Source organism: Aaosphaeria arxii, assembly GCF_010015735.1.
Source record: "Aaosphaeria arxii CBS 175.79 unplaced genomic scaffold BU24scaffold_2, whole genome shotgun sequence".
Lineage (NCBI taxonomy): Eukaryota > Fungi > Ascomycota > Dothideomycetes > Pleosporales > Aaosphaeria > Aaosphaeria arxii.
In genome coordinates, this window is record NW_022983475.1 from 4,055,809 (window position 1) to 4,070,620 (window position 14,812).

Consider the following 14,812-nt stretch of genomic DNA (forward strand, 5'->3'; position numbering starts at 1 on the left):
TGATACGAGTACTTCAATGGGTGACACCGGCTCTACTGAACCCTTTTCAAGGTTGTTGGTTGTACTGCTCATGCTTGAAAGAGGCGTTTTGATGGCGTTCGAATTGGCAACTGAAGATATGAGGGCGATGACAAGGGGAACTTGGATCATTCGCCCAACTACATGCTTCGTGCTGCCTGTCTACTTCGCAGCGTAAAGTCCGACAACAATTACGCGATGTCACCTGCATGCACATGCAAAACGACCCAACAGTGTGGATTCGCAATCCACTTGCACTATTACTATAACTTCCATTGCTGCATGCATGTGAGTGTATGACACTTGGCATCTACAGTACTTCCAGTCTCATTGCCAAGGGACCAGGATACCGAGAAACTGCCTCAAAAGTGCTCGACCATGCACTTTGCTGTAAACCTTCCTTTTTCTTTTTTCCCTCCAAATCTATTGCTATTTCGTCCCAAAAAGACACAATTGTCGAAAACGTGGCAAGATACTAGAAAAATTAGTGCAAATGGCTTCCCCTTACAAGTGGACGGTTCTCAATGAGCACGCATTTCCCCAATTGCCCGACATACCTTGAGTTGTGTTTAAGTCTGCTCCAATGGCATCCAATACAGCTCCAGCAAAATTTCACATCGATTACAACGACTCAACAGTCCAAAATTTTGAGCTCCGGAATGTGACAACGTGTCTCCAATACCTCTTTTCAACATTGCAAGCACTACCACCAGACTTCACTCTCCTCGACATAGGATGCGGTCCAGGTAGCATAACCTTCGACTTAGCCCGACGGTTCCCTCGAGCCAAAATCATCGGCCTGGACCAAGATGCCACCATCATCGAGCGCAACAATTCAAAAGTCGACACCCTCGCACCTGGATCGCTGCTGGAGTTTCGCACAGGCGACATCCTGCGTCCAGAAACCTTCCTAAAGCCTGGAGACGCCAAACACTTCGACGTCGTGCACGAGCACACCACGCTGATCTGCATACCAGAGAACGCACCAGTGCTGCGGCAAATGCATCTTCTCGCCAACCCGAACGGCGGCATCGTGGCCTGCAGAGACGGCGACACGCATTCCCAAGTAGTCTTCCCCGCGTGTCCTGAGACTGCAGAGCTGCAGGAGCGCATCTACCAAATGAACGGCTTAGACACGCAGACGGGCCGGCGGCTCGTCGCGAAGGCGCTGGAGGCTGGGTTCAGGAGAGATCAGATAGTGGCGTCGGCGAGCGTGCTATCGAATATTACGGAAAGGGAGAGAAAGGCGTATGCGGGATCGATGTTGAATATTCTAGCGGATGAGTCTTCAGAGTATCGTCGTGCTGCGGTGAAATTTGGGTATCCGGATGAGAGGGTGGAGAAAATGAGGGAGGAGATGCGGAAGTTCATTGATGCTGATGATGCGTGGAGGCTGTTGATTTGTACGGAGATTATATGTACGTTGGATAAGAGTGCTCCTTAGAAATTAGGTATTTGAAAATAGAACGTTTTGATCATTGAAGTATTCATAGCATTGTATGGAGTACGTTTAGAGTGAATGACTATCAATTAATATTTACCAATTATATGAAATGCTCCATGCAACGCGTGCAAATCAGTCTTGATTCGCGGTACTCAACATCGCACAAGTATCGAATATAGAAGCCTCTACCAGCTGAAAGCCTCATCCAACAACAAATAAGGTCTACTTTGCTTCGAACTACCCACAGTTTGCACAACCTTGACTCGTACATCATCCGCTAGGCCCGGAGGACCCGAGACCAAAATTGCCAGAGGACCACTACCAGTATCATTCAACAGCGCCTGACGGATGATGGAATCCAAATCGTGTCGCTGACCGACGAGCGTCTCTACCTTGACATTCGAGGGAAGTGCGTTCAAAGTGGGCGTCAAATCTGCGACAAGTCCCGATTTTCGACTCGACCAGAACAGATGGATATCTTTCGCTTTGCTGTCCCTCAAAAACGCAAGACATGCCGTGATACCCACGCCACCTGTGATGCATAGGATGCTGCTACACCGCTCAAGCTGCGAATGGACGCGTCCGGAGTGGTTGTACGGGCCGTCGACTAGGATCCGCAGACGGACTTGTCTGCCTTCTGATGCAGCAGCTTTGTTCAAGAGAGCTTTGGTGACGCCACTGCGAGTGCGGGCATAGAATGTCGTGCCTGACGTACGGTTTCGAATGTCGACGCCCCTCGCTTCCACAGAAGTGACGTTTCCATTAGGACCCTTTTCCGGGTCGGGATTCGGCCGGGAACTGGTGTTGGACTCTGCGTCTGAGTGGGAGTGCAATGAAGATGCTTGGGGAAAGTCGGAGCTGGAATAGCACACGGAGAAGGGGTGCGTCTCCCAGAAACGCCAGCTGAGGGATGGGAAGCAGAGATACGCAACACCCTCCTTGTAGTCCTTGCCCTCGATATCAATTCGAATGTACTCGTCGTCTCCGTCTCGTAGCACAGTGACGACCGCAGTGTTGCTACCTTGCACGGCCATCCGAATGAGTCGGGCCAATCGCTCCACTGCCCATACCGCTGCGGCTATGAACATCCAGATCTCGTAGCCCCAGTTGTACGTATAGACGTACCAGATGTGGTAGTAGTAGCCGAGCAGGAAGAGGAGAGACAGGACGATGTGCGAGACGATGAAGAACTCGTAGAGCTTTTGTCGAATCACAAGGAGAGAGAAGGGAATTATAGCACATACTGCGACCGTGCCGACGATTCCCCATTGCCAATATAGGCGCAAGATCTCGGCGGAGTACGAGCCGGCTTGGACGTAGTAGCTGCAGAGCATCGCAGAGTGAATGATCGTGTGAAGAACGGTCCAGTATCCGAGCCAACGGTGTAAAAGTAGGTAGGTGCTGTAGCTCCAGTCGGTAAGGTAGAGCAAGAAGCTGTTTCGAGAGGAGAAGAGAATTAAGGCCACCGCGTTACCCATGGCCATTGTTCCAGCACGGTTGCCGATGATACTGAGGAGTTGTTTGCCCTTTGTGGTGAAGCTGGCCTGGGGCTGTTTGATGGTATATGGAGCCACGAGCAGGACGAGATTGAGCAGGCTGATTAGGAAGATGTAGAGACTATGTCCTCGTGTGGGAACCAACCCTCCGAGAACTGGAGTGCGATGGTATCTTCCAAAGACTGGTGCATCTATTAGAACCGCCTTCAAGCGACTCCAGCCAGAATTGACTGTTGTTGCTGGGATAAACTGTGTTAATGAAAGTAGAATAGGCACAGCTATTGCTACAACCACGATCACAATCCTGTTTCGAGTCAATCTTGGTTCGATTTTCTTGGAAAACTTTTGTACTCACGTCATTGTACTGTGGCCCTTTTCGTTGATCTCGAAGTCTGAGAGGTAATTGAATTGCAATTGCCATTGCACAGGGGCAACCAAAGATGTCTTGTTCAGAGAGCCACTACCGCCAGTCGTAATTGGCAATGAACTGGATACCTTGTATGGCGTAAGTCCCTTGGGAACTGAAGCAGATGTGATGCCGAGACCTGTTGCCGTTGTTGCATTGTTCTCATCTTCCCGTGCCGCAGCCAAAGCGTCTTTGTAGCTCATCACAGGCACGTATTGATAATCTCCCAGTGTTCCAGTTCCCAAGTGAGAGGCCCAGTAATCCTCAAGCAACGAGATCTTAGGTTTGTCGCTCAGTGAACAATAGGTGTCGATGCAGAGAGCCATCGTCTTCAGGAATGTGGGATCCTTTACGAAACATTTCGCCGGTGTGGACACTGGATTGTGTGCGGTTCCGTGGTTTTGGTGCGAATCCGTGGGTGTGCATGACAGCGTTTGTTTTCGAATGACACTTCGACAGGCGAAAGCGCATGTTGGATTGTAGAGAGTTTTGCCGTATCCAAGAAGACCGGTGCCGTCTGCTTCGACATTGGATGCATACTGCAACACAGTGACCAGGCTGGATAAGAGCCAAAGTCTGATCTGCACCATCGTCGAAATCTTGATTTCAGTCTCTGATTGTATGTCTCGATCTCCTTTGTGGATGTGGTAGGAACGTTTCGTGATACCAAGTAGTTACAAAGTGCAACAGTACTGGTTCTTGTACCTACAAAGAAGTTCTTCCCGCCTTATGAGCCCTGACTCTTGTAACTGTGCCACATCAGAGAAGCTCATGTAATGAGCTCAGAAGGATTCTTGAGGTTAGAAATGGAAGCACCGTGAGTGGAATAGAGATAGAAAATGACACGCCACGCAAAGCCCCCAGCGCGCCATGTCCTAGGCACCGCAACGCCACAGTGATTGAAGCTCGACATTTGATTTATCCGGTGTTGAAGTCGACCGCCCCGAAGTCCTGGAATTCATCTCTTGAGCAAATTGTGGTTTTCGCAGGGATGCAACCCGAAAAGCTTATATCTAGCTCAAATTCACTCTGAGCCATGCAGCCAAGGATGAAGCCAAGAAGATTCCAAGCATCGGTAATATCAACATTGTTTCTCGTTGCAGGGAAAATCGGAAGAAAATCAATCTACTTCGGCTTGTACAGAAGAAAAGTTAAGTCGCTTACCAAGAGGGTTGATAGGTCCGTACATCCTGAATTTCTTTCTAGAAAGTGTTAATTACTGGTTCTAATCTGGCACCCGAATAACCTTCAATAAGGGAACCGTATTGAACAATAAGATTCCCCGCATATCACACATACTAAGGTCGGTATACATACGGACGGATACCGTTTCCGATATTGTCTATGCACCTTCACACGCTTTTTAAATGATTTCTATCCAGCATTGGAAGGATGCGGGTCACAACAAAGGAGCAGAAATACTCAGCAGAGTCTTGGAAGTGTGGGGATAGATTAAAACAGTATTTGGGGCCGATATCCGTATGAACATTGTATGTTTTTAGAATCTTGTATCTTAGCAATGGCGCACCGTGACTCGAGTTTCAATAATCTGCTCACCCACAAGCCCGCTGCTTGGTCTGAATCCCGTAGCCCAATTGATACAAGGGGCGACTTTGGTGCGGAATTGCAACAATTAGTGATTGTGTATCGCTCCATTCACCGGTGACTAGTTGTTTTGCTCACCGTACACTTTGGATGTCACTCGTGTACAACGGTTGGCCGTTCTGCATAGTTGCAGCAAATAGTGCGGCTGTTCTGTTTGCACTAACACCAGTGTTTCTGCATGCCTAAGTCGCTGGAAGGCTCATCCATTCACGGATAGTTATTTTTTCATCAAGATAGATGATTGAACTTCATAAGAATGTGTTGTGATGTATTGAACGAGAATCCCTTGAACTCTTGTACTCTAGATGGACATCTCTCGAACTATCTAATTTTCCCTCCCATCGATGCTACCATTTAGATCTTCGTCGCCGTCACAACGGCAAAGCATGGATCATCTACGTGCTCCTGCCAAAACTTCCGATCTTTATTCACAGTCTCAGACTCGGCATCTGGGACTATTTCGAAATCCGTCAAGCCGAACTCCCGCGGAATAGCGTCGACCAAATTATAGCTATCCTCCATGAGCGTGCAGCCAACAGAAAAGGGCTTCTTAGTCAGGAGTGTAGCTTTGCATTGGAATCCCCCGGGAATCATCTTGATGTCTGATCGCAGGCAGCCGTACTTGCCCGTAGTAACGTTATGTGGGGCAAAGCAGCCGGGAGCAATTGCACGAACGCCAATGAACTTGCCGCCAGGCTTCAGACTTTTGGCAATGCTCTCCCACATTCCACGAAGGTCGTTTACTGTGTAGGCATGATCGAATATCCAATTTGCCATCGTGATGTCGTACTCGCCTGGAGGAAGGATGTCGACTTCTTGGTCCTCCATAGGTTTAGATGCATCGCCGAGGAGCCAGCGGATTCGACTCTTTCCTCGAGATTTCGATTCAATGTCTCTACCAATCTTCATCATAGAGTCTGATATGTCGACGACATCGACCCGTTTCGCACCCAGCCTAACTGCTTCGCGAGCGTAAACGCCAGACCCACCACCGAGGTCCAGAATGTTGTATCCCGTGCAATCGCCGAGGGCGGTAGTGATAAGTTCGGCCTCTAGTCGTGCGATAGGAATGTCTTCATACGCGTTGTATTCTGGTGCCATCTCGTCATATTGCTTCTTCTTGCCGGATGCTGTTGTCATTGTGACAGCGCTGCTCTGCTTTAACTTGACAAATGCAACGAGAAAACTTAGTTATCTTCTAATCAGGTACAAGATGATAGATCGTAACGAACACAAGAGCATGAGAAAGAAAGCTAAGCATAAGCTTTTGTAACTTCCACATCGCCAGAGTCGCTGTTCCTGCAATCTTTTCTTTTCTTCAGTGCATCTGACGGCATCTCAGCCAAGAACTTGAAGCCGTGCAAGGCAGACAAAAAACCAGCTCAAACAGTCTCATTAAATACAATCTTAGCTATACCGGACGCTCATGGTCGCTACCAAGACAAAACTCCACTACAAGCACATGTAGTGTCTACTGCAGCTTTAGCATGTGCATGTCACTCTATGCGCTTACTCTCTCGCTTGTAGACCCGTACTGGAGACATACTCGGGTGGCTGACTTGTACGAGGTGCCCGTTTTCCTGCCATTCTACCATGAGCTAAGAATTTACTATGAATGGCTAGCGTTCGTGATGATCATGCGATGTGGAGTTTAGACTTTGATTAGATTCAAAGGGTTCGGCGCGGCCCGCGCGATCCCCACTTGCACTTATTTTCAGACTACATACAATTGATTCTGCGGGTAAAGACGCAGTGGTCTGAAGGTCTCAGATGACCAAACCAAGTACATACATGGTGTGCGCCTCGCAATATTGCGCAATAGCAATTAGTATGGCCGAATTTTGTTCCTTGAGCAAATATATGCCGATTATCGTGACGGCGGCTCGGTGGAGACGGGCGTTTCGGGAACTCTGATAGTTCGGTAACGGATCATTGCCCTTTTCGAATTATGGTCTGGCAAATGAAGCCGTAGAATTCACTCATTTTCCTGTCTACGGAACTGGCCCCAGAGCGCTGGGAAACCTCCCTCCACACTGAACGCCTCCAGTCCCTTTTTCCTCAGGGCCGAGCAGACTATTTGGGACGCAAAACCATCATAGCAAACTACGAGGACTCTCTGTTGGTTCCTTGCAGCACTAAATAGGACCTTCGAGAGTCTGGAACCTCGAAGCCATTCTTGTGTTTGCGTCCAAACCATATGGACGGCGTTTGGATCTCCAAACAGGTCTCCGCCCGCTAGATCTGGAACAAGACCCGATAAAGGTGCCGAGGTCGATGCGGATACGTGGCCTTGCTTGAAATCAATATCGCGACGAAGATCTAAAATCATCGTCGAATCCATTGGCAGTAGTTGTGGCTGTACTGGCAACGCTTTTTCGAGTCGAGGTGCTTGTTTGCGAATGCGCCAAAAGCCGCAGAAACCACCGAGATATCGTGATATTCCACCACGCCGGGTAGGCTCATCAGTGACATCTGTACGAGGCGTGCTACACGGTTGAACTGTGATTTCGAGTTCTTGGTCCTTCTCCAGTATGGCATCAGAATTAGCATTGAGCAATGCAGCTGCCTGCCTGCTGTTCAATATCCACCGTAAATCATGTTTGTCCTGGTCGCATTGCAATAATATCTAGGAGAGGAGAAACATTAGCGCTGAACGGCAATGTAGCTTGATATCGTGACCACTCACCTCATTCTCGATCGAAGGAAACTCCTCGTCGCCAAGTTTCTCAAAATATGCTGGGAGGTACTGGTATGGCAGGTCGGAGCAGGTGAAAACGCAAGATATCTCCTTGGTCTTTTCATCAACTAACTCTCCCAGAGTACCAGATTGTTTTCTTTCAATGAGATATTGCAACAAACCCTGTAGTGCTTCGCCCGAAGATGGGCCACATATAAGGCCTTCTCGTGAGAGTCTCATTGATAGGCGATACGCGCTTGCTGATGTCACTTCCACGCGTGAATCGATCGTACCTTGCCATGGAAAAGGGGAGCTTTGAAATCCTTCGTAGTATCTTGGACCTGGTACAGGATCTCCGGCAACGTTGAAGACACTACCAGTAGACCATCGTGTCAGCATTGGTTTAACTTGTTACATGGTTGATGTATGTTGGCCTTACCCTAGAACTTGGGTCGATGGTTTCTGCGATTTCAGATACACTCCAGTGCCGGCTATACAACCTATCAAGATAGATCAGCACGGTATTTTTGAAGGCTAATCAATTCCTCCTTCGTTTTTAAGACAGATGAATAGGAAAGATCACGAACCTCCTGTCCCAACTGTGGTACTAAAGACGTTGATTTCTGGAAGCTGTCGGAGTATTTGCGGGCCAGTCCACGCTTCATGTGCTTTCCAATTGTTGTCATTGTGATATTGGCCCAAATAAACCATATCGTCTCTTTCCTCGGCTTTTCTTCGCAACCGTTCCATTATGCCTGCTGGATCAGTGGGTTCCTGCTGAGCCAGTCCGCCAAATAAACATCTGATATAACCACATTATTAGCTCTTTACCAACGTCTAACAGGGTCTAGGGTAACTTACGGTTTTATACCAAAGAATCGCAATAGATTCAATGACTCGGGGGACTTTTTGTTTGTAACATGTGCTTCCACGTCCTCTTTTCCCCACAACACTCGAGCAATGATACCTAAAGACAAGATTGTAGACCCTGAACTCGCCTCCGCTATCTTCAAATCCCTGGCTTTGGGTTCATTGCGCAACATGTGTAAGGCTGGCCGGACTGTTAGCAATCTCCAGTAATCCACAAAGTCATGTATGCGAGGAGATTATTTCTATTTCGCGTCATTCTTTCTTGAAAGGAAACTTCAAGACATACCTGGCAATGACTTGACATTCTGGGCCGGCAGACAAGTAAGCATCTTAGCATAAATCCGAACATTGTCCCCCCTAAGCGGATTGAGACGATCGGGAATCTCAATCAAAGGCAGAGGAGGATTGTAATCAGGATCAAAATACTGAGCCACGGACTCCGGGCCACGAAAGACATTGAGAGTTGAGATCGCCATAGCGAAGATGCGTCGACGTCACAACAATGGAAATCCTACATCGAGTCTGAGAGCAGCGTGCTTTTTTATAATCTGCAGCATGAGTATCACCAACAGTCAGCAGCACATTGATATTACATTGGCCCCTTTGGAACTCCTAGCGGAGAGCACACCGAGAAGTGTGCGAGCTCCGGCTGCCTTGATCGAACGTCAGCGGCAGTGCCTTGGTGTGCTACAGTGAGGCAGATGGTAAATGATCAACGCATTTCTTTCCACCTCTCCCTAGCTTGAGTCTTGGCTGCATATCTTTAAAATCATTGCATGTGTACAGACTTGGATCCGGAAAGTGCGAAGGTTGGATAGTGAATGCTACCTCGCAAGCACTACACCAAAGCTCCCATGATCCTGACAATCCTCCGGGAAGTTGAAACCATGAAGAAGACAGCGTACGTAATTAGACCCATTCACTATAAGACAACCAAAAAAGGTCAAAACAAAAGGGAAGGTAATAATGGGAAAGTTTCCGCTGCAATATGCACACAACCCATGTCGCTTAGGAAAATGTGCGCAAACCACCGCACTCAATCACCATCATCTGCATACACAATCTTGGCATTGTGTTCCACTTGAGCTAATTCCTACTGGAATGCTTCAATACTGCACGGTATGGTTTCGATGCTAATTGACCAATACTCTTCCACGCTCGCGCCATTCTATTAGCTTATTACCCCGAGTTCAGGTTTGATCACGACTGCTGCCGCATTGCCAAAGCCCCTGCTACCTACCGTCTCTCGGCATATGCATGCTTCCACGCTGCGTTGGATTTGCGTGTTCGTGATCTGGCATCATCACGAGGTGTACTAGTTATGAGCACTTGCGATAACTAACTCCGTTGATCGGGCCGTAGTATGCACGGTTTCATGGTTGCCAAGAAAAGAACGATGGTGGTAGGAATGGAAATTATAACGCATGCTAACTTGGATCCGATCACCTGTCCGACGTACTGGAGAAGAATTTTGACGAACGAGTTTGTCGAGGACATACAATTGTCTTGACTTGTTGTATTTGAAGAGCTCTTATGCGATTGGCTTGATCTAAAGCAAAGTGATTATTAGACATGGGTTAGTTGAGCCCATCTTGCATTTCTATACTGATATCTAACGATCTGATCTCAATCGATAGTGTTGTATCTGGAACCCACGATCTTGTCATGGCGACATGATTCAAAAACAGGTAAGTTCTGCCCATTGAACGATCCAGAAAATTCAATCGTGCATACATTGTTCGTTTCCTTGTCCATACCCGGACACCATTTGACACTTTCCTAGTCTTTCTCAAACCACTCAGCTCGTTGCCTCCCGAGCAGCAAACCATAGATTCTTTGTGGTTTCTGGACCTCGAAGTCTTCACTTCAAGCCATGACGACCCCCCAGACCACAGAGATACGTCAGCACTCATCCTGGACCCAAGTTCTGAGGAACTCGCGGAGACGTTCGCGAATCTCTTCGACACTCTCACAGCAGATGGTTCCTCGAATGGACATAATGATACCGACGCCCTTCCAACCATACTTCGACTCGTATTCAGCAAAACCTCAGGCTTTGCAGCACGTTCCGATTTCCTCGAATATCGACTAAAGGGAACGCCTCACGTCACTCTCGCCCTATCATTCCTATCCCCTCTATCCAAAATCCAAGCCATAAACCCAAAGCAAATAGACTTCTCAACCCTCTTCACCAACTCCATCGGCGCCATCGTCCTCCGCCCCTCAACCCCATCCCCCACCCTCCTCGACGACCTCTCCCACGCCCTCACAGCCCGCCTCTCTATCCCCTTCATCCTCCCCACACCACCAATCCGCTCCCGCATCTTCTGGGTCCAAGGCCGCGCAGACATCGAATCCAGCATCCAATTCTACACCGCAGCCCGCGCCCTCGGCATAACCCTCGTCGTCCTCGACCAACCGGGCCACTGGCTCGAATCCCCCACCGGACCCTATGCACACTACCGCGAAGCCTTCATCCCCGTGAGCGTCGACGGCGACGCGGGTCTCACGGCACGGATCGTCGACGCCGTGAGGGCGTATCCGGAGAAGGTGGATGGGATCGTGACGATCAGCGATGTGCGGTTGCCGTTTGTGGCGGCGGCCTGCGAGACCCTGGGACTGCCGACGGAGGCGGCGGAGGCGTATTGGGTTGCGGGGGATAAGGGGAGGACGAGGGAGCTTGAGGATGCGGCGGCGGGGAGAAGGGATGGGGTGGTGCTTGGGGGTGCGGATGAAGTGGAGGGGTGGTTGGAGAGGGAGGGGAGTGGATTGAGGTTTCCGTTGGTGGTGAAGCCGTGTAGTGGCTGGAATAGCGATTGCGTGGCGAAGGTTGGGAATGTCGATGAGCTTCGCGAGGCGGTGCTGAGGGCGTCGACGAGGCATGCGAAGTCGCCGAGTAGCAGTACGAAGGTGGTTGTGGAGCCGTATATCGATGGTCCGGAGATCGATGCTAATTTCATCGTTCTGGATGGCAAGGTGCTGTTCTGCGATATCTCAGATGACTTCCCATGCTCAGGGGACGGGGAGACAGGCATTGCGGGAGCGGCGAACTTCATGGAAACGCTCATGGATGTACCGACGGCGTTGCCCGCTGAGGAAAAGGAAATGCTCAGGGAGTCGTTGACGAAAAGTATCTCTCGTCTTGGTTTCCGCTCCGGCATATTTCACTGCGAAGCGCGTGTCAGAGACTCCCGCACACAATATCAGAGGGATGATGACGGAATTGTGGACCTGCATGTAGCAGATCATGTCGAAGGGACGTCAAGTCCAACATGCTATCTCCACGAAGTCAACGCGCGATCACCCGGGTACATTAATTGCGTGGCTGCTCTCCTCGCATACGGTGTCGACTACTACGCCGTTAGACTCCTCCTAAGCCTAGGTTCTCGAGAGAATGATCGAGTGAGGTTACTCTCCCAGCCGTTCCTGAATGGAAAGCCGCAATATGTCCTGGGCGTCGTTGTTCTTCCGCCGACCAGGGCGGGCATCATGGCGTCGAGCGACGCTGTGGGGGACTTTCTGGTGGAGAATCCTGGTTTGCGGGAACATGTTGTGCATCATCAGGTACTAAGGAAGAAGGGCGAGTTCGTGGAGGGCCCGGACTCGAAGGAGTTGTTGGCTGTGGGATACATCATCGTGGCAAGTAGGAAAGGGAGGAGGGAGTGCCTCCAGCTCGCAAAGGAGATACGGGAGAAATTCTCGTATAGGTTGGAAGGCGATTCGTAGAGCAATTGATAGAGTTTGAAGGAAGAACCCGTCGAGTTTGCATGCATCATTCCGTAATGGTGTGTCGAGGAGATCGGTAGTTGTGTGTCTAGGCACAATCAGCTCTTGAACATTGTGTGCTGGCGAGAGGGCTTTGTTGACTATACTAGAGTTGGTCTTGCATTGTGTCGAAGCCCTGATTTATATCAGTCTGTACTACTCGTTCGCTATTCTGTTCAATCTAATTGATGGAAGCTCTGTCCGTTATATTTCATGCAGACGGTGCTGTGTACTGGTCATTGTGCCCCTTTCATATGTTTGTCAGATGAAATGTTTTGCCTCGAAACGAATGTATAGTGGACTGAGACTCATTCGTTTAAACTACCATCGCTTACTTCTCAGTGTTCACCTCATATTCAAAAGTCAGGCCCAGGTTGAGAACCCCTCACACGAAGAATCAAAAGATGATTGGATATGGTAGTAAATAAGTTATGAGCAGGAAAACGCTACACTGTGCTATTAGGCAAGTAAAAACGAAAGGACACACCATGGTCCTGTTCTACTGCTCCTGTTGAACTCCAGAGTCCCAAAAATGCTGGATATCCTCGCCGTCGATGTTTATAATACATTGTAGACCATTCCCATTATTAGATCGTATTTCTAGGCCACCACTCCGCAAGCTCAATTGCTTGCTCCCCTCGAGAAATGAGTTTAGTCAACGCGATATTCAACGCTATATTGATTAGACGCCCTTGAGATGCCCAAGCACACAAATTTGCGGACGACAAGACGAAAGCGTCCGCAATCAAGATGGAATAGATGAAGATTCGTAGCGATGATATGCAAAACTTCTTCTACCTCACTTCTTGGAGATCCGCCAACTGTGGTGCGACGAGTTCTCGTGGAGGAGCTGGTGGGCCGGTTCCGCTCCTGCGTCTCCTCTCGCGCTCGTTCACGCCTACGGGTGCAGGGTTGAGGCTGATGTTCTTCCTGAACTTTCCGCCGACGCCACGCATCCAATCCTCTCCCTCATCAGCGCCGAGCCAGTACGTGGGAGCGCACTTCATCATGAGTCTGCCGATCTTGCCCTTGTATCCCTCGCCCTCCTCTTTACCCTCCTCGAATGGGTTCTCGGCGAGATTGCTGGGCTGAGTGGATTGCCAGGCGGCGGATGAGGAATTGGTGGCGATGTGTTGGCGCAAGCACTGGCGCGCGAAAGCGAGCATGATGAAGACGAAGTACACCCTGAGGGCCCAGAATCCGGCGATGAGCGAGACACTCATAATGCTTCCGCTCTGGAAGATGGCGTTTCCGAGGCCGGCATTGGCGGCGGGCTGTCCAACAGCGACGGCGTTCTGTCCTGGCTGCAATCCACCTGCGGGCTCGGCGACGATGTCGACCTTAGAGACGTTGTACTTGGGGCTCGTGAAGCCGGCATTCTCAGAAATTCCTGCGGCACCGGGTGTTCCAGCGGTTTCGGGGTGTTGTGCGAGGACGTAGAACCATGCGAGGCCAAAGAAAGCAGTGTAGCAGGCGTTAACTACCGAGTCGAGCGCATAGACGTGGGCAAGAACCAGAGTCTCGAAGGGGCTCTGGATTCTGATGTGCTTGTAAAGGAATACGGTGAGGACGAGGACAATGGTCGAATAAAGGTACATGGACAGTTGGAGGCCAGAGAGGTGCGCTCCGGTCAGGAGAGCGAGCATGCCATAGAGACCGGAGACCTTGTTGATGACCTGGAGGAAAGTGATGATCTCGGCGCCGGTGCGCAAGGACATGGAACGCAAGAACGTCTGCGGCGCGGAGAAGTCAGAATCAGCCATGATGCTTGAAGAGGTTCAGAGGAGTGGTGATGTCTGCGCAAAACAGAGACGGTGGGAATAATGAGACATACTTTTGGTCGTGGGAGGTCGAGGAGGCCAAGGGAGGGTGCCATGATGGCCTGTGCTCTCTGCGCGCAATTTCTCTTGATTGAGGCTTGATAGGGCTGGAATGCAGGATGCAGCGCTTGCGCGTGGAGTCGCCTGGAGGTTGAGGAATGTCAGAGAAACGTGGTGGTGAAGAAGGGAACCTGGAGTGAAAGTGAGAGGGTATAGGTAAGCCTCCACGAAGTAGAAGTAATTAGGTAGAGAAGGAAGAGTAGGAGGATTATGGGTAATAGATATAAGAGGTCAGGCTCATTTTGTTGCGGAAGCGCCGGGTGGGAGGGACAAGTTACTAAGCCCCTTTCAACAGAATGGAAAAAGTACGTAGCCTCTCATCTCTCATTGGGGCGCAGACTGCTGGATGATTATTATTATTAGTAGAGGACAACAGATGGTGACGACATGGTATGAATCCTTCAGTAATTAATACCAACTTTGTACAACAACACTCATAACTATGCGTGGTAGACATCCTCAGACGCGACTCAGGCACACGTTATTCGCTACAGGCCGTATTCGCTTCGTATCCCGTATCCCGTATCACTACATCAGACTTCTGTCGTGCCCCTCATCCATTCATACACAACATGTGGTGCCAACAAAGATATTAGGATGATTCCGCTCTATGGACAATACAAACGACGACCAGATAAATGCTGTACTACA

General features: G+C 49.6%; 6 protein-coding genes across 6 annotated transcripts; 2 read left to right on the forward strand and 4 right to left on the reverse strand.

Moving 5' to 3' along the window:
* The first annotated feature begins 375 nt into the window (after positions 1-375).
* Positions 376-1,514, forward strand: BU24DRAFT_130332 (S-adenosyl-L-methionine-dependent methyltransferase). Its single transcript, XM_033521013.1, has one exon. The coding sequence runs from the start codon at positions 602-604 to the stop codon at positions 1,460-1,462; it is 861 nt and encodes a 286-aa protein (XP_033388293.1). The 5' UTR covers positions 376-601; the 3' UTR covers positions 1,463-1,514.
* A 1-nt stretch (position 1,515) lies between these two features.
* On the reverse strand, positions 1,516-4,043 carry BU24DRAFT_130365 (ferric reductase-like protein transmembrane component 4). Its single transcript, XM_033521014.1, has 2 exons — positions 3,314-4,043; positions 1,516-3,262 (listed from the first exon to the last, which is right to left on the reverse strand). The coding sequence occupies exons 1-2, from the start codon at positions 3,952-3,954 to the stop codon at positions 1,648-1,650; spliced, it is 2,256 nt and encodes a 751-aa protein (XP_033388294.1). The 5' UTR covers positions 3,955-4,043; the 3' UTR covers positions 1,516-1,647.
* Positions 4,044-5,171: 1,128 nt separating this feature from the next.
* On the reverse strand, positions 5,172-6,599 carry BU24DRAFT_130328 (S-adenosyl-L-methionine-dependent methyltransferase). The gene has a single exon (XM_033521011.1). The coding sequence runs from the start codon at positions 6,107-6,109 to the stop codon at positions 5,324-5,326; it is 786 nt and encodes a 261-aa protein (XP_033388295.1). The 5' UTR covers positions 6,110-6,599; the 3' UTR covers positions 5,172-5,323.
* Positions 6,600-6,618: 19 nt separating this feature from the next.
* Positions 6,619-9,431, reverse strand: BU24DRAFT_489808 (cysteine synthase). The gene is made up of 6 exons (XM_033533662.1): positions 8,803-9,431; positions 8,508-8,697; positions 8,234-8,448; positions 8,086-8,146; positions 7,656-8,019; positions 6,619-7,595 (listed from the first exon to the last, which is right to left on the reverse strand). The coding sequence occupies exons 1-6, from the start codon at positions 8,990-8,992 to the stop codon at positions 6,945-6,947; spliced, it is 1,671 nt and encodes a 556-aa protein (XP_033388296.1). The 5' UTR covers positions 8,993-9,431; the 3' UTR covers positions 6,619-6,944.
* Positions 9,432-9,628: 197 nt separating this feature from the next.
* On the forward strand, positions 9,629-12,227 carry BU24DRAFT_365726 (uncharacterized protein; the record flags this gene model as incomplete). The annotated part of the gene is made up of 3 exons (XM_033524278.1): positions 9,629-10,092; positions 10,154-10,204; positions 10,300-12,227. Coding segments are annotated over exons 1-3 (1,983 nt in total), but the record flags the coding sequence as incomplete, so codon positions are not given.
* Positions 12,228-12,687: 460 nt separating this feature from the next.
* On the reverse strand, positions 12,688-14,586 carry BU24DRAFT_387140 (DUF1753-domain-containing protein). Its single transcript, XM_033524955.1, has 2 exons — positions 14,116-14,586; positions 12,688-14,014 (listed from the first exon to the last, which is right to left on the reverse strand). The coding sequence occupies exons 1-2, from the start codon at positions 14,155-14,157 to the stop codon at positions 13,076-13,078; spliced, it is 981 nt and encodes a 326-aa protein (XP_033388298.1). The 5' UTR covers positions 14,158-14,586; the 3' UTR covers positions 12,688-13,075.
* Between the last annotated feature and the right edge of the window lie 226 nt (positions 14,587-14,812).

What these genes read in the sequence shown, in the direction of transcription:
- BU24DRAFT_130332 (XM_033521013.1), top strand. Translation starts at nt 602, where the DNA reads ATGGCATCCAATACAGCTCCAGCAAAATTTCACATCGATTACAACGAC.
- BU24DRAFT_130365 (XM_033521014.1), bottom strand. Translation starts at nt 3,954, where the DNA reads ATGGTGCAGATCAGACTTTGGCTCTTATCCAGCCTGGTCACTGTGTTG. An exon ending in AAGGGCCACAGTACAATGAC is followed by an intron (nt 3,263 to 3,313) that starts GTGAGTACAAAA and finishes GACTCGAAACAG; the next exon opens with GATTGTGATCGTGGTTGTAG.
- BU24DRAFT_130328 (XM_033521011.1), bottom strand. Translation starts at nt 6,109, where the DNA reads ATGACAACAGCATCCGGCAAGAAGAAGCAATATGACGAGATGGCACCA.
- BU24DRAFT_489808 (XM_033533662.1), bottom strand. Translation starts at nt 8,992, where the DNA reads ATGGCGATCTCAACTCTCAATGTCTTTCGTGGCCCGGAGTCCGTGGCT. An exon ending in CGATTCTTTGGTATAAAACC is followed by an intron (nt 8,449 to 8,507) that starts GTAAGTTACCCT and finishes TGGTTATATCAG; the next exon opens with ATGTTTATTTGGCGGACTGG. An exon ending in TACCACAGTTGGGACAGGAG is followed by an intron (nt 8,147 to 8,233) that starts GTTCGTGATCTT and finishes CTATCTTGATAG; the next exon opens with GTTGTATAGCCGGCACTGGA.
- BU24DRAFT_387140 (XM_033524955.1), bottom strand. Translation starts at nt 14,157, where the DNA reads ATGGCACCCTCCCTTGGCCTCCTCGACCTCCCACGACCAAAA. An exon ending in TCGACCTCCCACGACCAAAA is followed by an intron (nt 14,015 to 14,115) that starts GTATGTCTCATT and finishes TCCGCGCCGCAG; the next exon opens with ACGTTCTTGCGTTCCATGTC.